This window comes from Momordica charantia, assembly GCF_013281855.1.
Source record: "Momordica charantia cultivar OHB3-1 chromosome 3 unlocalized genomic scaffold, Mcharantia_2.0 BLBB01000003.1, whole genome shotgun sequence".
Classification (NCBI taxonomy): Eukaryota; Viridiplantae; Streptophyta; class Magnoliopsida; order Cucurbitales; family Cucurbitaceae; genus Momordica; species Momordica charantia.
Window position 1 is genome coordinate 1887467 of NW_028275161.1, and position 20699 is coordinate 1908165.

General features: G+C 32.5%; 2 protein-coding genes across 2 annotated transcripts; one reads left to right on the forward strand and one right to left on the reverse strand.

Annotated features, from left to right (window-relative positions):
* The first annotated feature begins 9135 nt into the window (after positions 1 to 9135).
* Positions 9136 to 11712, forward strand: LOC111018933 (uncharacterized). The gene is made up of 2 exons (XM_022295200.2): positions 9136 to 9963; positions 11256 to 11712. The coding sequence occupies exons 1-2, from the start codon at positions 9506 to 9508 to the stop codon at positions 11494 to 11496; spliced, it is 699 nt and encodes a 232-aa protein (XP_022150892.1). The 5' UTR covers positions 9136 to 9505; the 3' UTR covers positions 11497 to 11712.
* Positions 11713 to 16056: 4344 nt separating this feature from the next.
* Positions 16057 to 18961, reverse strand: RPC14 (RNApolymerase 14 kDa subunit). Its single transcript, XM_022295203.2, has 4 exons — positions 18532 to 18961; positions 17736 to 17838; positions 17255 to 17331; positions 16057 to 16294 (listed from the first exon to the last, which is right to left on the reverse strand). Exons 2-4 carry the CDS (start codon positions 17834 to 17836, stop codon positions 16158 to 16160), a joined length of 315 nt encoding a protein of 104 aa, XP_022150895.1. The 5' UTR covers positions 17837 to 17838; positions 18532 to 18961; the 3' UTR covers positions 16057 to 16157.
* Positions 18962 to 20699: the final 1738 nt, after the last annotated feature.

Genomic DNA, 20699 nt, shown 5'->3' on the forward strand with positions numbered 1-20699 from the left:
TGTGCTAAGAACACAAGGTTCAAATTTTGTTATTAGTAAGTTCAAAAAGTTTTTATTTTATTTATTCGAATTAAATTTTTAAATCTAATGAAAAGTGATTGATTTGTCTATTTAAATATCTTAGTGTGATCTATTTTACTCTCTCATAGAATTCTTGGTTTGTGTATCTACGACAAAGATAAGCAAATGGACAAACTAATTAATAATGACCTATTTGCTTAGTTGATTAGAGCATCCGGCTGATAACGCAAAGGTAGCAGGTTTTAGAACTATATAGGCCAATAATATTAGGGTTATCCTAAAAATTGAATGTATGCCAAAGGCTACAAAACCGATACATAAATGAACCAATTAATTAATCTATATATAGCTTATTAGCTCAGTTGGTTAGAGCGTGCTCGTTGTCTTTGGTTGTACCTACCATATTCTCTCTGTCTTAGTTTATGGACTGGTCGAGCCTATGGTGTTTCAGTTTTTTATGAGTATTTTTTGGTGTGATGTATAAGTTACGACAAACGTAAATAAATGGAAGAAAATTTTAAAATTTTTATTAATTTTCAGTGTAACCTTAGAGATTACGACAGACATAAGAAACGGAGGAATTTATTGTATGGCCTATTAGCTTAATTGATTATAGCATTGTTAATAATGTGAAAATCTGTCAAACAAACTAAAAGTAATAAGAAAGTCGCAATTAATTAATTTATATATGGCTTATTAGCTCAGTTGGTTAGAGCGTCGTGGAAAAAGGTTAAGATGTACTTTTTAAAAAAATGACATTTTTTTCTATTGTCTATTGATATTTCATTTGTGTGTGATATACTAGTTTTCTCGCTTCTTATATAAAGTTTTCTAGTCTGGCCTAGTCTATGATATTTACATTTTTTCTGAGTATTTTTTAGTGTAATGACGTTAGTTACGAAAATGTAAATAAATAGAGGATTTGATTGATGGATGACTTCTTAGCTCGGGAGTTGTGCTAACAAACTACTATCCAAATTTGTTTCTAATTTAATGTTTATAGTTTTAAAAAAATATATATTTTGCCTTTTAATTTTTTGTTTTTAATAGTTTCAATTTTTGATAAGTTTCAAATTAAATTCTTAAATTTAACGAAAAAATGATATGATTTGTTTGATTGTCTATTAGCTGTGTGACCACCAATTTTCTTTCTACTAAGAGGATTTTTGCGCGTCTCATTGAATTCATGGTGTTTACGATTTTTGTAAGTGATTTCTGGTGTGATGCCGGTGTTTACTACTAAATTAAAGTGGACTAATACATGGTCTATTAGTTTACTTAGTTGTGTTAATAACACAATGTTCAAAAAAAAATTTTAATTAGTAAGTTCAAAAAGTTTTTATTTTATTTATTAGAATTAAATTCTTAAATTTAACAAAAAATGATTTATTTGTCTAGTGCGATCTACTTTTTCTCTCCACGTAAGAGAGATTGGAAGGTTTTTTGCAGCGTGTATTTATTGTTTTTCTATGACAAATTTCTGGTTTTTGTCTACAGGGAGAAACTAATTAATATATGACGTATTTGCTTATGATTAGAGCATCCGGCTGATAAAGGCAAAAGTTGTAGAACTGCATAGGCCAATAATATTAGGGTTATCCTAACAAATGAATGTCAAAACTTGTTTTTAATTTTAGCTTTATGCTAAAGAATACAAAAACAGTTACATAAATGGAGTAATTATTCATATATGGCCTATTAACTCAGTCGGTTAGTTGGTTAGAGAGTCTTACTAATAACTCAGAGTTCAAAATTTGTTTTTAATTTACTAGGTTTAAAAAGTTCTTTTTTTCTTGAACAGTTATCTTTTTCCTTAACAAGTTTTTATTTTAATTATTCAACTTTAGTTCTTAAATTTAACCAAGTAGATAATTGTCTATTAATATCCTAGCTTAGGTGATTTATTTTTCTCTCCACCACCACTTTGAGAGTTTTCCACCGTGGTCAGATTCATATTTTTACAGTTTTTTGGTGAATACGGTGTGATGCTAGAAGCTAAGACAAAGATAAGTATGTAGAGGAATTGGTTGAACTATGACTTATTAGCTAAGATGGTTAGATCATTATTATTATTTCTTAATAAGGCATTATTGGCTTTCCAAAACTAAAGTATTCAGTTGAGTACCAAGGAGAGAGAAAAAGGTTAAGATGTACATTTTAATCCCAAATTTATTTTTAAAGTTCAACTAGTTTTAATTTCTTCTTCAAAAAAAAAATTTATTTTAGTTGTGTTTTTATAATTTTCAATTAAGTTCCTAAATTTTACAAAAAAAAAAATGAATACATTTTTTTTCTATTGTCTACCAATATTTTATTTGTTTGTGACGTATCAGTTTTCTCTCTACTTGTAAATTTTCTATTGTCAGATATTTTATTTGTTTGTGACATATCAGTTTTCTCTCTATTTGTAAAGTTTTCTAATCTAGTCGGTCATGGATGAATCTAGGTAGGCCTAAGGCACAGCTGCCCCTAGACTTAGAGGAAATCCTATATATAAATTAATTTGCATCTTTTAAGTATTTACAAGAAATTTTGAATAGTTGGCTTTGTGCCCCAGCATAATTTTTCGATCTAGCTTTTTGCCCGCTAATGTGTTTTTTTACATATATTTTTTACCTCAAGCCATGGGGCTATTTAAATTTTTCTCTACATGGATTTTCTATACCTAAATCGAACAATTATTTTTTAAATTTGTTAATCTCCAACTATTTTTAAATGTTGTTTCTCATTTAAAAACCAAATTGGAAAAAAGATATCTGTTGTCCATCCACGACATTTCAAGTATATTGCTTATATATTTTTCGCTCGCTTTTTGTGGTCGGATCTCACTCTCGCTCTCGATGGTTAGATCTCTCTCTCACTCTTGCTCTCGTGATCAGATCTCGCTCTCGCTCTAGCTCTCAATGTCGGTTTTGGGGAAAATTTAGAGGAGTGTGGTTTTGGTGCAGGTGGTCTATTGCGCAGTGTGGGTTTCAGATCTGAATCGAAGTAGAAGAAAAGGAGACTTAGGTGTTTCTTCCCCTGTCGGATTTCTCACTGTTCAACCGACCCCACATTACCTCCATCAAATCCCCTCCCTCCGACGGCTCAGATAATATTATCCAGAAAAATAAAAGTAAATTCTCACGCTTATGGGTATGAAAATCAAAGATGAATAAGAAAAAAATTGTCAAAAGAAAGTGAAGCCATGACCGCTAAAATTGGGATTTTCTGATTTGTCGAGGATGAAGATGAAGGTAATTTTATGGGTGATGGTGCCATTTTGGTTCTTTAGATAACAAAAAAAAATTGAGAGAATGAGAGGAAAAAGAATTTTTTTTTTTTTTTTTTTTGGTTTTATGTTCTGCCATGGTTGAAAAAAAAAGAAAAAAGAAAGGGAAGAAGAAAGAAGAAAGAATTGATGGAAAGAGAAACAATGGTAGGAAGAAGGGAGAGAACAGGTGAAAAAAAGCAAGAAGGATCATGTGTAATTTCGCACAAAAATGACGTAAGTAAACGCGTAGAAAATTTATATTGATTTAGAAATGATGAGTAGAAAACAATACTGTGTCTTTAAAATACCTATTCACTCCAAAAATCTTAATATTTTGGTAATATATAGCATAATATGACAATGAAGATGGATAAGAATGTACTCATTTAAGTTGGTAACTAAGTTGGTCCAAATGAGAGTGCATTGATAAATTGTGCGTGTGTACAAACTATAGGATGCAGAAATAATCTATGACCTTTTGTGGTTGGGCCCAAAGTTTTAACGTGATATTGGGCTTCAACTTGTATGCCGTGCTACGAAAGAACTAAAGATTGGTGTAAGAGTTCATGTGAGAACATTAGATTTGGATGATCCAAAAGTTCAAAAAATAGACTAATAGCATGAATAGTAGGAACTAAGTTTCCAAAGCAAAAGCAAAACAAATATTTGATTCTAGTGGCTCTCACGGACACCATGATAAGGTGAGGTTGGCTTTCTTTTTGGCCGTTGTACGGTTCGAGATGAGGTAACGACCATGACGTTGACAAATAAAATGTCAGAATTCACACGATTGCAAACCTATACTATAAAAGTTAAGGGACCTACAAATAAAGACACGAGACTACTAAATGCAGTTCTATTCATGTTAATTTCAAGTCAATTTGGAGGAAGGTGGATATCCAATATTCTCTGTATTTTGGATGGTCACATTAGAAACATGAAGACGTTGAAAAATCTGAACGGTCAACCACTGTATCGTGCATTGTGCATAATCATAGACAGTTTACTTCTCGAATCAAGTATCAATTTAAAAAAAAAAAAAGTAATAATAAATAAATAAATAAAATATAATAGCAAGTGGTACCTTTTTTCTTGTAATATATCTAACTTTGTATATAAAAAATAAAACAAAAAAAAAGATTTTCACATAACCAAAGCATTTAGAAACAAAGAGGATTTATATGTATTTATCCATATATGCCTAATATATATCTCTAAAATAATCAAGTGCTTTGTCTAAATTAACTGATGTATCATTCTTATTTTTTCTTCCTTCTCAACTTCCTCTTATATTAAAGATAGAAAATCTTAACACCAAAATTTAGAGTTTTTACAGGTTGGGTCGAATTTAGCATTACATCCAATTTTCTACAATTGTAAATTCTGCTATGGTACAGAGATAATAATAGATCACTCTCTTGCTCTACAAAGCTCTCGAGGTACCACAACAATGGTACGTAGCTTCTAAGTACCACAATAATTAATGACTACTTAGACTTTTACAAAGAATACGCTTGCAAAACTCATGGACAACGGGTTGTTGACAAATTTATGCAGTCTTCTAATCCTCTCGTTCTCACCACTCAACTTCAAGCACTTCTGGTGTGTTTTTAAAACTTGGCAAAAAATGAAGATTATATAGCTTTATCATCGTAGCACTGTGAATGTTATCCCCAACGTCGAGACCCCGCGAACTTGTAGCGTCATAAGCAAGGCTTTTTGTCATTTCTTTCTTCATCGGGTGTAGCAGTAGTGTTGAGATGCTACATACTACGAACACGTAGTATCTCTTGATTCTGCCTTGCGCCAGCCTTGTGACGCTTTGGTCAGTATCTTGATGCAATCCTCTCGAACACCAACTATGAACCCCTGTTTTGGCTCCACGATCCTAACATGTCAGTTACTTGGGTTTGGCCCCAAGATCCATTATTTCCTTGAACTTTTGTCAATCCTCCTGTTTGGACATATTCGACCCTTGGAGCTACTTGATATGATGCATCTTTTATAGGATAAGGTTTTCAAAGTCTACTTTTAACACTCTTTCGGTGGCACCTTTCTATGCTTAATTAGGAATGGTAGTATTACTATTTTCAGCTCGATTATTGTTGGGCAGTCTTTCCATCCTATTTTTTGTCAAGCCGTCAATGTGGTAAACCAACCAAATTCAATTTCACTTTGTGTTCTTTGCCTCTCACTTTGCAGCCAAATTGAGCCCATTCTAGCCAATTGCTATTTTTTCTCTTTTGGATTTACCATTAGAATTTTGTATAAAATAACTTTTAACTTAATTCATTCTCTTGAACATAATTCTATCCAACACTTTGAGAGGGCTTGCTTCTTTTTGCACTTCACACCCTTGTGAAAATTTGTTGAAAATGAGAATGTAGACTCATATATGATATATAAGTAAATCATCACAACATCTCTATTAGTACGAGAATTATTTTAGGTGAAATAAAAAATAAATTACTTTGGTTCAACCCCGTGATGGTCACCTACCTTAAGAATTAATAATTCCTATGTGTTTCCCGACACCAAATGTTGTAGGGTCAGGCAGTTGTCCCGTGTCCATCTGCGCACGTAAGATGGGCCGGACACTCACAGATATCAAAAAAAATAAAGAAAAAAATCAATGTAGATTTAAGAGGCAGTTGCAAATATGACAAAAACATTTAGTAAAATTAGGAAAATAACAATCACATTTAGTTTTTCTTAATATAACACTTAACGGAGGTCCAGTTTTAAAATGACAACTTTACCCAAATGATATATATCTGTAATATATTTGTAATATATGTGACTATTGATATATGTATGTGATATACTACTGATATGAGTGTGTCTGATATACTCGTAATATGTATGTGATATACATTACTACTAATACGAGTGTCTGATATATTATTGATATGAGTAGCTGATATATTACTGATATAAGTGAAAATTTGTGCTATATTTGAAAATTTAAAAAATAGATGATATATTTTGAAATACATGAAAAATTTTGCTACCCGCTGCAATTTCCCTAAATTTAAATGCAAGTTCAAAATAAAAAATAAATAATATATGGTAGAAATATGGAGAACCGTTATTCTACCAAAGTTGTCTCGCTTAGTTTGTAGTCATTGTAACTAACTTTTAAAGTAGAATATTTGGTTTATTTTTGTGGCTCAACTTTTTCTTTTTTTCCCTTCGTGGCACTTTGGTTGCCATCTCACCCACTATGTAGCCCTTAAGCCAGCCTTGAGTTGCTTACAACGACTTCACATTAAACCAGCACTAACTTTGCCCATACACCCTAAGTTGTTCCTCGTACTACTTGATGCATGAAAGATTTCCCAACACTTGTTCCAATTGTCCTCATCATGACTTGTGCAAATTGGCACCTACTTCTTTCTCTACCTAAAACATGATCTTTTGAACCATAGTTTAAAAATGATCGATCAATGTTACTTTTTAATGTTTAAATTTTGTTTTGCTATTTGTATTTTTACCTATGTTAGGAGGCAAGGTTGCGTGCAACGTCGGATAAGCTAAGTGGTCAGGATCTACCCCTAAGTCGACAAATCATACCCAATGTGAGTTCTGATGTCACAAGGTACTTGGGAAACAGTTCTACAGTTGATAATATGGGTAACTGCTCAATTATCCTTCTGTAAATACACTTCTTTCCACTCCACTCCATCAAGTATACAATTATATCTGAAACTAATCTGTCTAGCTCAAACTCAAAACTAACTTAAGTGTCATAATGTTCTACCTATTTTTGCAGGTCTTCCTTCTCCAACCCATTCCGTAGCAGCTCGCTAGAGTGGAGTTCGCGTCAGTCTTCGACACTTAACAGAAATCAGCATCAACAAAACATACATTTTTATAAGTCTCAATTTTCATTGAACTTCATATTTGACCCGAACAATCAAATGATTGTTTTTACCACATATAGTAGAGTTGATCCATGGTAGATCAATTAGTTGATTGAAAAACTATAGTTGATAGGAAAAAGTCTGACGTATGCTTATACGCTACCTAGGATCAAATCAAGAGCACTCTCCAAAGCCACTTTATTTGAGCACTATCTTTTATGGGTAGGCCCATGAAGTGAAAGGAAAGAATCTCAATAGCTTCACGCCCATGTTGAATGCAAATCTTGCATCATTCTTTATCTCTTTAGAAAAGATCTCCCTTGTTAAGTGCACTCAAATGAACTTGAATATGGGACCCTCTACTCCAATGCAAGATGGATAAATTAACTCTAAAAATGACCAAACGGAAGGAGGGAGCAAAATCTATTTCTACACGTCACTGAGGATCAAGTTTAAAAGTAAACCCTCGAGGCTTACTTTGGCTGAGTTCATTTTCTTCTAAGGTAAGTCTTCCGAACCCAAATTAAGTACACCCAACAAATGAGAGGAGAAAGAACCCAGGGAGGGATTGAGTTTGTTGATGCAAAATTTTGTAGATGTCGGACCATTGGTCGGTAATGATTGAGGTCGGCTATTCATCCATAGGTCGGCTATGGATGAGCTTAGTAGCTCGACGGTAGATGAGCTTAGTAGCTCGACTATAGGCGAGTTTAGGAGCTCAATCAGTAATAGATGAGCGAAATAGCTCGGTCATAGGTGAGCTTAAGAGCTCAGTCATAGGTGAGCTTAGGAGCTCGGCATAGATGAGTTAAGTAGCTCGACCATATCTCACAATGTGGTAAGTTATATTTTTGCCTCCAAGAGAGTTGATGGACTAGATATATCGGGTGATTAACATGCATGATCAGTAAACTCTTTGAACTAAGTTCTGAGGTTGAGGTTCTTTATGGAAGGACAATAGTTCTTTGGAATAATGACTTGAGATAAGATGAATATCATCAAAACATGTTATATATATATTTTCTTATATAAATGAGAGTCGAAGGTTTTGCTTGTCCATACACAGATCAAGACGTGTCATATTTGAGCCAAATTAGCTTGGCTTAGCCATGGTTGAGTACCTTTCATTGATAGTGTGAGCTTGCTAATTTATGTAGATTATTATTATTTGAGTTTTATAAATTAGTTTTTAAATTTTGATTTTAATACTATTTTTGTCTCTATTCTCAATTTTGGTTTTGGTTTGTTTTGATCCATCCATCTATTTCAAAACATCTATTTTAGTCTCTTTGTTTTCAACTCCATTTTAGCACTTTATTTTGTAAACGTCTGTTTTGGTTCTTATATACTTTTTAAAAGTAACCATTTGGTTCCTTCATTTTCTTCTTTATTTCAATTTTTACGGTCACAATTTTAACACGACATTACAAAATAAATTTTTTGAAATGTAGTCATATTTTTGTAAGCTTGCATTGTGTTAAAAAAATAGACCAAAATAATCACTTTTGAAGATATAGGTTTGGAAATTATAACAAAAGTTGAAAGAATAGGGACCAATTTACAAATGAACCTCCTCAAAATTTTGAGACTGTAAAAACAAGCATAGTTGAATAGTAATTGACATATATCTCTAATAAGGTTGTTAGTTGGATCATCCACTCAATATGTTGTACTACAAAAAAAAATATAAAGACAAAGACGAATCAAATCCAGAAGTATTTCAACCTTACAAAATTTTGAAGGAAAAATAGATAAAAATTGGATCATAGGGAGTAAGAAATTTAGAAAAAATTCCTCTTTTACGAACACTGTAGCTTCATGATCCAAAATTCTGTCTCACGCACCCCTTTCCTCTTTTGCGTCTCCTTCAAAAATCACAGTTCTTGTCACGCTTTTTTCTTTTAATTTTTCTAATTTGATTTTCTCTTCGAACAACAGAGCAATCGAAACTGACACGCCAAAAAAAAGAGTGCCACTGTGTCTGTATTTGTTTGAGAGAGACGAACCCTGATATTATCCCTTCGTACACAGAGAAACCCAACAAAATTAACAAACAGACAAAAACCCACTACCCCACGTTTGCCCCCTCACTAATCCGCTGGTTAGCTTCGTTAATTTTCATTTCATGTTCTTGTAAATTTTGATTTCGTGCTGTGTATTCTGAAATGTTTGTGGAAACTGTTCGTGATTAGGAGTTAAAATTAGAAATGGAAAAAGAGTTATAATTATAAATAGCCCTCCGCAATCTTTTAATCTGGCTGGGGCTGGGACTGGGACTGTTTGTTAAATCTGAATACATATCTTCTTTGTTTGGGTTTGGGTTCGGGCAGTGGAATCGAATGCCATTTCTCCATCTGGGTTTCTGAGGATGTTGGCGGTTGAAGCTGCCCGTGGTGACCGAGACCCTGCAACTGCAAATCCCAGTTCCCTGCAATTTCGCGATGCTCGTTCAGCAGCTGGTAGCAGCGACATGTCGGCACTTGATGATTCCGACGACCAGTCGTGGCACTCGGTGTTCGACTCCACGGCCTGGGGATCCCACGGCGAGGCCGAGATTGAGGCCGAGATGGGCCATTTCGTCTCGGACAGCTCGTCGGAGGTGGATTTGGAGAGCGGGGATTTGGATTTGGAGCTGAAGCTGCATTTGGCCAAAATTGAAAGAGATTGCAGAATTTGCCACTTGGGTTTGGACAGCGGCGGCGGCGGCGGTGGCGGTGGAGGAACAGATTCCGACACTCCAATTCAGCTCGGTTGCTGCTGTCGAGGTGATCTGGGTACTGCCCACAAGCAATGTGCTGAGACTTGGTTCAAAATCAAGGGAAATACGTAAGTTCTTATTCTAATATACTCCCATTTTTTTCATCACATTTCTGAAACCCACTTAATTTTGTCATTAGCTTGCCTCTTGAAAACAGTTTAAGCTCCTGAAAGATTTTTTTCCTTTGGGTTGAGCATTGCTAGCTAGGGAAACAAAGTTAAAAACTCCTCTGGTTCTTGCTTTAAGCAACAATTTACTTGACTCTTCTGCCATGAATTCCCATCAAACACTTCATTTCTATGCTGTATTCTGTATATTCATTATGGCTACAAACTCTGAGTGCAGACAGCAACTGGTTTTCTTTGCTGTACTTGAAGTAGTCTACCTGATTCTGGTGGTTTCTGTCTGTTCTAACTTCCAAGTTGTTCAAATTTGCGTTGGGCTGTATCATGTGGATTAGAAATGAATGAAATATATGTCCTATCTGAAGGTTGAATGTCTCCTTTTTTTTTTTTCCTTTGCACTGTAGAAATATGAAGTTGTAACACTTAAAGTTCCTACAAATTTCCATGTGTCTAAGTTGGACTTACAACCTTGTACATAGCTAATCTGTTTCATCTCCTTTGGGACAACATAGATCAGATACATGTGTTTTCCTTTTTCACACAGTTAGAAATAGGGCAGACAACTTGTTGTTAGAAACCTTAAATCAACTAGATTTTGTCTTTATATTGTTATTCAATTTATGTCTTTTGACTCTTTTCATATTGCAATGTTACTGGAACAGTGTAAAAATTAAAGTGTATCTACAATCTATATGTATTTGGTCATTTGTTTGAACAACTGACTATTCTCAAGCATAGAATTATCTTCTGGTTAACTCGACAGAGCTAGAGATTATTCTTACAAGCAAAAAAAAGGGTTCTAAAGAGAAAATAATCCACCTTTCAATAAGCGAGGACTTTTCTTGTTCTATGCTCAGAATCACATACCTCCAAGACAGTCCACTCCTCTACTGAGTACTATGCACATTAGAGTTCCACTGAGCAGACGCACCCCTACCTCCCTCGCTGTCAAAACTCTCCTCTCCATTGAGACCAGTCACCTCCAACCCACCTGCTGTGGTGGGGCGGCTGATATTTCGACCTTCTTTTTCGTATATAATGAAAAGTTGTTTCTGGTTCAAAAAAAAGATAGGAACGGGATGAGCCAATGCTAATTGAGTATATGTGATAAGATAGGCCACAGAAGTTAGATTCTTTTGCTGGTTTAGTGTATATGATCAAGTCCGTATGCTAGATGATCTTGTTGTTATGACTGTTTAATTTGACAAGCTATATGGTTTTTTTTCTTCTGGCAGAATTTGCGAGATATGTGGGGCAACTGCACAAAATGTTGCAAGTCAACAAATAAGTGAACCAAACAATGCCGTTGTGGCTGCAGCTGCAGCTGCAGTAGCGTCCTCAGCTCCATCAGCGCCCCTAACTCTCGTCGAGACTCGAACAATCTTTCACGGGCGTCGTATTATGAACTTTCTGCTTGCTTGTATGCTCCTTGCATTTACAATGTCCTGGCTTTTTCACTTCAAGTTAATGTCATAGACTTGTTGGAAGATCACCTACTGGAGGGAAAAAAAAGTTAATGCAGAATGAAAATTTGAGGCATTCCAAGTTGTGGGGAAAATTTGGGTTTTGTACATATGTTTACACTTTAGTTTATTTAGTTAATTTTGGTAAGGTCTTGATTAGGCATTTCTTAATTTTGTGTGCTGAAGCTGAATGAGCTTAGTAAATATAAGTACCTCTCTTGTTGCTCAATATACATTTTTCTGGCAAGAGCAACTCAACAGAAAAAAGATAAGCGACTTGAGGGGATTTTCTAATTTAATCTAAAGCATAGGTTTAAATATATTATATAATTAGCCCGTTTTTGGCTTTGATTCATGTACTTTCAAAAGGATTTAATTTGGTTCATGTAATTTAAGTATGTTCATTTTGGTATACTAGCAATAATCACTGTACATTGTACATGGAATTAAATGTTTGTTTTTAAAATATATTAAAAATGATGTTTAAAAAACTAAAATATGAATTTACGAAAACTTAAAAAGCAAAATAAGAAACATATATTCTCATCCATAGATATATCTCTACCATTTGATTGTGATGTTTCATATCGTAATCTGGATCACACCATATGCGGATGATAACACTCTTCTTTATGTAGCCACAATGGATTAACTCCTCTCAATGAATATATTTACCTGAATAATTTTCTCTTGCCAATAAATTTTTGAAAATTTAAATGGCAAAATAGGAAAACAAAAACCCTTATAATATGAAAACTAATACAATAATCTATTAGGTAAATAATTAATTTAACAAATCAAGTAATAAATATGCATGGTTAAGTACTCGAGTTAGTTAATAAAGACATAAACATGAAAATAAACATGAAATAAGGAATTTAAAAGTAATTAAGACATATACAACAACAATCAAGAGTCTATACTATATTATAGAGAATACGAACAGTAATAAACTAAAATAAATCATTAATATATTAATATAAAAATGTAATTTTATATTCTACCTCATCATCAAATCAAATAAACTTATAGATTCTTGGATCTTTAGTGTTTCTCTCACAAATAACGAAAATTTTTAATTTTCATTGCAAGAGAAAAACCTTCATAAACATCTTGAGAGAGAGAAAATATACAGTTTTATGTATGGTGTTTTCTTTCATGTTATATAGATATTTGTAATCACACCTATTTGAGAATGGATATATCATTTCATCAATCACACCTCTTGGATTAACTTATCTATCTAAAAAAAATACATCGGTCTATTATATTATATATAAACAATTATCAATCTCAATCGCACCCATAGGTATTTATTATAATTAATGTATCACTTTTATCATTTGTCTCTTCACATCACTTCTTTCAAGAGATACCTCCCCCCATAAGTTTCAAGGGTAAAATAGGTATTTATTAAAAAGTGTAGGGCAAAAATGGAAGGCAAAGATTCTCCTCCATAACCCCATTTATATATAGTATAGATATAGATATAGATGTATTTTTAACTTTGATTTCTTTTAGGTCCCGTTTACTTATCTGTAATCAATGAATCAACTTTGATTCCTTTTGATGGTCTTTATCAACTTGTAGGAATGTAATCAAATCCACCTCAAACTTTGTAATCTCATCACACAAAAAAGTGTAATCCCATCACACTCCTACAACTCCATCAATCTCATTCTCATTCCTTAGACCCCACTATATATTATAATTAATGTATCACTTTTATTCTTTCTCTCTCATCTATGGATTAGATCTATAAATTTTTAATTAGTTTTTTTTATATACTTTTATGATTTGTTCTCGGTTTATACTCTAATTTTTTTATTTGATATGATCTTATTATATAATATGATAATTAATATTAATTAATATCAATAAATTTTTTAAATAGATATTATTACTTTTAAATATTACAATAATAAAACATAACAATATGTTATATTAAAGTTGGGTTGTTCTAATAAAAAATATTTTATTTGATATAATTTTATTTTAATTATTCATTATGTATTAATATTAGTTAAATTGTTATAATAAAAAATATTTATTATCAATGATATAGTAATAAATTAAATTAAAATTTATTATTATTGTAATTTAAAAAAGATTAGCACAATAATATATGTGTATTTAGTTAAAAAGAAAAAAGAAGTATATTAGTAATTGTTATATATCTGATTCCGATTCCGATTCCAGACAGTTTTAATAACACAACATCAAAGGAATTCTGATTACGATTCTATAAAATTTCTAATAAACAACATAATGGAATAACATTACGATTCTCATTGATTTCATTACGATTGATTTTCATTTCGATTGCAGATAAGTAACCGTGGTCTTAGTCTTTTTGTTTTGGAAACGTCTGTTTTGATTTCTATATTTTAAAAAAGTGGTCATTTTGATCTTTATTTATAAAATTTTAACAAAAATTTTATGTACGATAAAAAAAATAATGCAAACTTGTAGCTACATTTCAAATTTAGTAAGTGGAGTGTTATAATTAAATTTTGATTGAAATAAATTAGATAAAAATGAAAATTAATAGATTAAAATGGTCACTTTTAAAATATACATAAACTAAACTTTAATTTGAAAATCTAAAACAAACCTAGGTTAAAAGTACATGGATCAATATTTTGACCAAAATGAATCAAGTCATATATTTAAACCTAAAATATATATCAAGAATAATTATTAATCACATCTTATTTTATTTATTTTGACAACGATTTTCCACATTTAAATTTTTATTATTTTTTTAAGTTTTACTGCACAGGAATGTGATTTATAAAATAAATATATAAATATTATTTGTAATTGCAACATTCAAGTTCATGATTGCAATGTAAATGGGAAATAAACGTGGAGGAAAACAGAGCGCTTTCAGTTGCACTCTACACGGTGACTATCTTTTTGGGTGTGTAAATCCTGCCACCTCAGACTTCTATTTTCATCATCATATATTTATCGTAGAGGTTCATTTTCCCCACTCAGGAAACGGAAAGGGAGGACGGTCCTGAATTTGAACCCGATTCCAAGCGAGTAAAATTGGATGACGCAAACTAAGCATAACTCAACTAGTTAAAGTATCTCTTTTCTACTAAAATAATAAATTCGAATCTCCACCCTACATATTACATATCAAAAAAATGAAAAAATAATAATAATATTAATTGCAATGTTGTTTACGTAAACAACATAATGAAACTGAAAGTTGTAAGTAAAAATTAATAGCTAAGGACCTGTTTGATAACCATTTCGTTTTTTGTTTTTGGTTTTTAGTTTTTCAAAAACATGCTTGTTTGATAAATAATTCAATTTTAAGAATCATTTTGAAATTCTATGTAAATTTCAAAAACAAAAAAAAATAATTTTCAAAGACAGGTATTTGTTTCAAAATCTCATTTTTCTTCTAATATTTAACTTTTATTTTTCTTTCTCATATTTATCTCTAAAAAAATTATTTTTCACTCTAATTTTTTTATTTCTAAATTTTTCTCTACAAACTTTATTTTTTTCTGTCTAAAATTTCATATTTTAAATATTTATTGTTATTTGTCCCCTCCAAATTTTTATTTTTTTTTATTTTTTTTTCTAATGGACTAGTTTCATTTCTCTCTCCAAAAATTTAATATTTTTCCTAACTTTTTCCTCTCTAAAATTTCATATTTTATAACTTTTCTTTCTCTTCGTAATCTATTTTTCCTCTAAAAATTATATTTTATTTTCTCGTTTAATTTTCTTAACTTTTATTTATCTTTTTATTTATTTATTTTCTATGAAAATTATATTTTGAATATTGTTTTTATCTCTAAATTTGTTTCCACTATAATTTTTCTCTTTCTTTATATCTTTATTTTTTTTCCAAAATTTTTCTCTTTTTGTCTTTAACTTTTCTTTCACTATTTTTTTCTAAATATTTTTATTTATTTCTCTAAAATTGACAAAAATTTCCACATGGTCGGGTCCCAAAAATAGAAAATGCATGTCCCGACCACGATCATCATCGCATCCACACCATTGACATCTCTAATCTACATAAAAGTTCCTCTCTCTAATATGTATATTCAATTTTCTAACTTTTTAAAAATAAAAAACTAAAAATGGTTACCAAACATGTTTTAGTTTTTTGTTTTTTAAAAATAAAAAACAAAAAATGGTTATCAAACATATATAGTTTTTGTTTTTTAAAAACGGAAAACCAAAAACTAAAAACTAAATACTAAAAACAAGAAAAACCAAAAACCAGAATGGTTATCAAATAGACCCTAAAAATATGATTTTCTTTTCCCTAAATTTCCCACAGGTTCAAACAAATAACAGTCATCCGTTTATTTTCTAAGATCTTGAGTTACTTTATATCCTAATAATTAATTTGATTAAAATTATTCTTACTTCTACGAAAACTATCCTGAAATGATAGAAATTCACATCATTTCAAAGAATTTTAACTTGTCATATGAAGACCATATTAGTACACCTAACATTTTTCCTTTCCATTGATCATTCAGACAGAGAATCAGAATCCAGTTAAGATCATTCCAAATCTTTCTCGTTCCAAAAGAGATAAAGAACTCGAAACCATTTCCAATATTTCAAATCATAGAATATAGAATCAAGCGAATTCGTGACAGAAGGCCATCCAATTAAAATAAATCAATTGGAAACTTATTTGATATTAATGTCTCCAACAGGCTTGGTGAGTTTGAAATCAAGAACAGATTTGTCAAACGTGTTCCTCACGTGCTGGCACACCACCATCAAGTTCTGGCACGAATCTTTCAAAACCTCTCTTGCAGAATCACCTGCCACGTTCCATCAAGATTCAAAAGCCCACACCTCAGAATCAGCAGTAATTATAATTATAATGCTAATTCTAATTCTAATTCTAATGCGTAGTCACTTCAACAGATACATAGGCCCTGCCATTTCCATGTGCTTTGCTTTTTCCTAGTAATCAATATCTTTGCATTCATTTTGGACAACACTATCTAGACCTCTAACAACTTAGGTGAACTTGTTAGATTTTACTTCACAATTGAAACAAGTGATATTTTTGATAACGAGCCATAGCTTTTTTCTCCTATACTCAAGGACACTCACAACTGCCCCAAGGCCCGGACCCGGAAGACATCAAGAGTTTTTGGTATTAAGCTCACCAGAAAGTTCGAACTGAGACCTCTAAAAGCTAGTATGATCAAGAGATCCCAAATACTTGCCAACGACTACCCCTTGGGGGCAATTGAAACAAATGATATTTTGAAGGTTAAATAATAGTGCAACATGCCTTTAGGACAAACAACAGTTGATTTGGCACTTGACGGGAACAAGTGGATAATTGAATAAAATAAAGTGGTATATACAACATATATCTTTTTAAAGCAGCATATCAAAACTCTTTTATATATCGTACCACTTTACTCTATCCAATTGTGTACTTAACTTTCTTCTACTATTTTCCTATTATGTTATGCCAAATCAACTCATGCCTATTTAATCATCACAGTTCAAATTTTAGGGAGGTAACTAAATCTTTTATATACAGTTCGTTTCTCAAAAGAAGAAATAATAATAATCGAAAGATTTTCTTTGTAGGATCACACCCTGCATACGCCCATAGACTATCCATCTCATGAATGCATATATTCGATGAATATAAAGAGAAGAAACCAGGCAAGATAAACAAATCTAAGTATCAGAAAAATGTCCTAAATAATGGGAACTGGTCTGTACTTTAGAGAATCTGAATACCTCAGAAAAATTACCTGTTGTTTGGACTCTGATATTAACACGATTATCTGAAGGATGAGGGATGCTGTATCCACAGAATGTCACTCTTGGACTGCAAGACGATATTGCAAGTAATTTAAAAGTATATCAGATATAATATTAGAATATAATAACAATCAACTAGCTCTTTTAGGGAAAAGAAAGGACAACATAACCGTCGATTCCTCTTGCTTGAAAAGGAAAAAATGTATGTGATAACATTAGAAATAACTCTTATGAATGGACAGCGAGAGAAACCAATATTAACACATACAATGGGTGAACGAAGTACATAAATTTATGCCGGATGAGTTATCCAAGAATGAAAAATCTATATCATAATTAATTATTAATGTCATGAAACTAATAGAAGCCAGTGACTTTTGGAATAATTAATTTCTAAACGGCAAATTCTTTGACACGTCTTGTAAACAGTTAAAATTATTCATTAAAAAACAACTGAATAAGAGCTCCTACTCTTGATTCAAGGTGTATCTGAGAGCATTTGCAAGTGTATGATCTTCATCAGCCATAGAAAATGTCGATTTGCTCTCATCTGAGAACGATCCATGTTCCATTGCTAGAAAAAAAAATGGAAAACCAAACACAATCAGCATCTCTATTAAACAAAGGGGTAAATAAATTGACACAATATTAGAAAAAACTAAACCAGAAGTCTACAAAACAAACCAAAATTTTGACCACATAAGAAAAAATAAGCCAACACTCTACAAAACCAACAGAGCAAAAAACTCGAAAGCTCTTCTCCACCAACTCCTAAGAAATGAAATATCACTCTCTGAGACTTAACACAGCTGCAGGCACATAAATTGGAACCGATGACATGACTTTGGTTTTCAGAAACATGAAACTGAACTAACGTCCAAATAATTCCTGATATTCGCCCGACTTAATTCAACTTGTCCACACTAATTCCAGAACTCACAGTCCAAATCCTACAACATGAAGTCATGAACCCATGACCAAGCCAAAATCATTCAACTCACAATATTCCAACATGTTACATAAGCACATAATACAGACAGCCTAATAATCTCAAAGCAGCAACATGCTTCAATAATCATAGTGAGCATACAATGCACTTGCAACTCAGTGACAACATAAAAGCATAACTTTGAACATAGTACCAACCTATAACAGAACACATAGTCAACTCATGCTTCATTCCAAAATCAACTATTCAGAACTTGAAGTCACATATACATAATATAAACTAAAATACAAGCAAGCACCCACCACAAGGACTACTTACTAAGGGTCTTATAGGGGAGAGATCGGCTCGTGAGTCTTACGCCTGGCCTCGGGGTTTCGCCGCCGCCTCTCGGATGGGTGCTACAGATCTTGTGCCGCCGGGGGAGGGGGAATACTCGTCGTCCCGGGTCGTTGCCGGAGGATTGCGCCGCCGCCCGTCACCTACCAAGATGCGCAGCCGGAGGAGAAGCTCGCGTCGGGGCGTCGCCGGCCGTCAGGGTTTTGAGAGGAGCCGCGGTTACCCAATCTACGACTCACGTTGCCGCCGTGGGGAGGAGAGCCGCCCGGGCTTGGTGGGTCGCCGGCCGTCGTGGATATATCGTCGGAGAGGGGAGAGGAAGATTCGGAGGTGGCTGCTACACACGAAGAGGAGGGAGAGAGATTCAGGTGGTGGCTAGGGTTTAGACGATGATGATGTAATGACCTCATGTATTAGAGGGTTTTACTTTTATTTTCTTAATTTCTGCTTTTTTTTCCCAATTTAAAAACTCAAATAAACCCCCTAAAAATTTTGGGATAATCTATGAGAGAAATTTGGGGCATTTTCATAAATAATGTAATTTTAAAAATAAATTGCAAATTTAAGGTAGATTATAAACTAAAATTATAAAAATTTTAAATAAATAATATAAATTCAAAATATGGTACATTTCAAAACTATTAATAAAACTAAAGTGGTTATGGTCAAATTCAAAACTCGTGGGCTCCGTTTGAATCCGATGTGGCGGGTGGAGGGCTAGTTGGACTCATAAATCATGTACGTTGCACGCGATTTGAGGAAACTCATATACAATATACACGATTTACCTGGTACATGAGTTCCTCAACGTTTATAATGTACACGATTTAGGTAAATCGTGTACATTGTACATGAGTTCATGTTTTCACCCAAAAATATATATATATTTTCCTTCTAAATTTTTTATACTAGGTGGGATTTGTCTTTATTTATTTTTATTTTTTATTTATTTTATTTTTTTGCAAAAATTTTGAAAATTTTCTAAGTCTTTTGTTGTGGTTGGTTGAATTGTGAACTAAATTCATGCACCACAAGTTGATTAATAAAAGTTCAATACACTAAATTCATGTACCACATTATAATAAAAATTAACTTCAATGATAAACTAATTCAAATTTGTTAATAAAAGTTCAGTACACAAGTTGATTTAAAATGTGATAGTTGATTTACATAATATTGATAAAAACTCATGTACCACATGATGGTCGTCTTCTAGGACGAGCTCCACGACGAGATTGAGGCATAACAATATGTGATGATGGATGATGAATTATATAATTCATATCTTGTTGTGTTACCTCAATAGGTGATAGTTGTGGTAATGCATTCGGTGGATGAATTGAACTTGATGCGATGATTGAATGAACTACAAGTGTAGGAATCATAATAAAATCTAACTAAAAAAACAGTTGGTGGAGGCAACGACGACGATGGATGGTAGTGCGATTGTGGCTGAGTTGAGAGAGGAGAGGAAAAGAGAGAGAGGATTAGGGGTTTTGGTTTGAAAATGAGAGGTGGGGGAGGGATAGGGTGGAGACGAAGCTCGTGTACTTATACACGAGTTTGGTGAAATCGTGTGCATTGTACACGAGTTCAGTGAAATTGTGTGCATTATTACACACGATTTCTTACAACACACGTGGCTCCAACTCTGTGTCGTTGGAGCCACATTAGACACAACTCGTGTGCATTGCATACGAGTTTACTGAATTCATGTCCATTAGACTCGAGTTTACTATTAGCTACCCCACTTTTGAAATTAATTTGAAAACTACACTATTTTTGTTTTTTATTTTTTAAATTACATTATTTAAAAAAAAATGCTCGAGATATTTTTGTTTTGAAATCTAAAGATGTGATTAAAAAATATTTTTAATTAAATTAAATTGAACTTCTAAAATATTGAGTTTTATGAAGATTATCCAAAATTATGTCCAACTGCCTAAATAACCCTAGCCCCATGTGTGTAACACTTGTATAAATTGCGTATAAATAGTGGTAATTCATGGATAATAGCAGTGATAATTGGAGTGGATTTTGGTGGAAAATTTTGTTGAATTTTCAAGAGAAATTGGAGAGAAATTAAAGAGATTGTTTTTTCTTATTTTCTAAATTTATGTTTTCATTTTCAATTCCAATTTTATATTTTG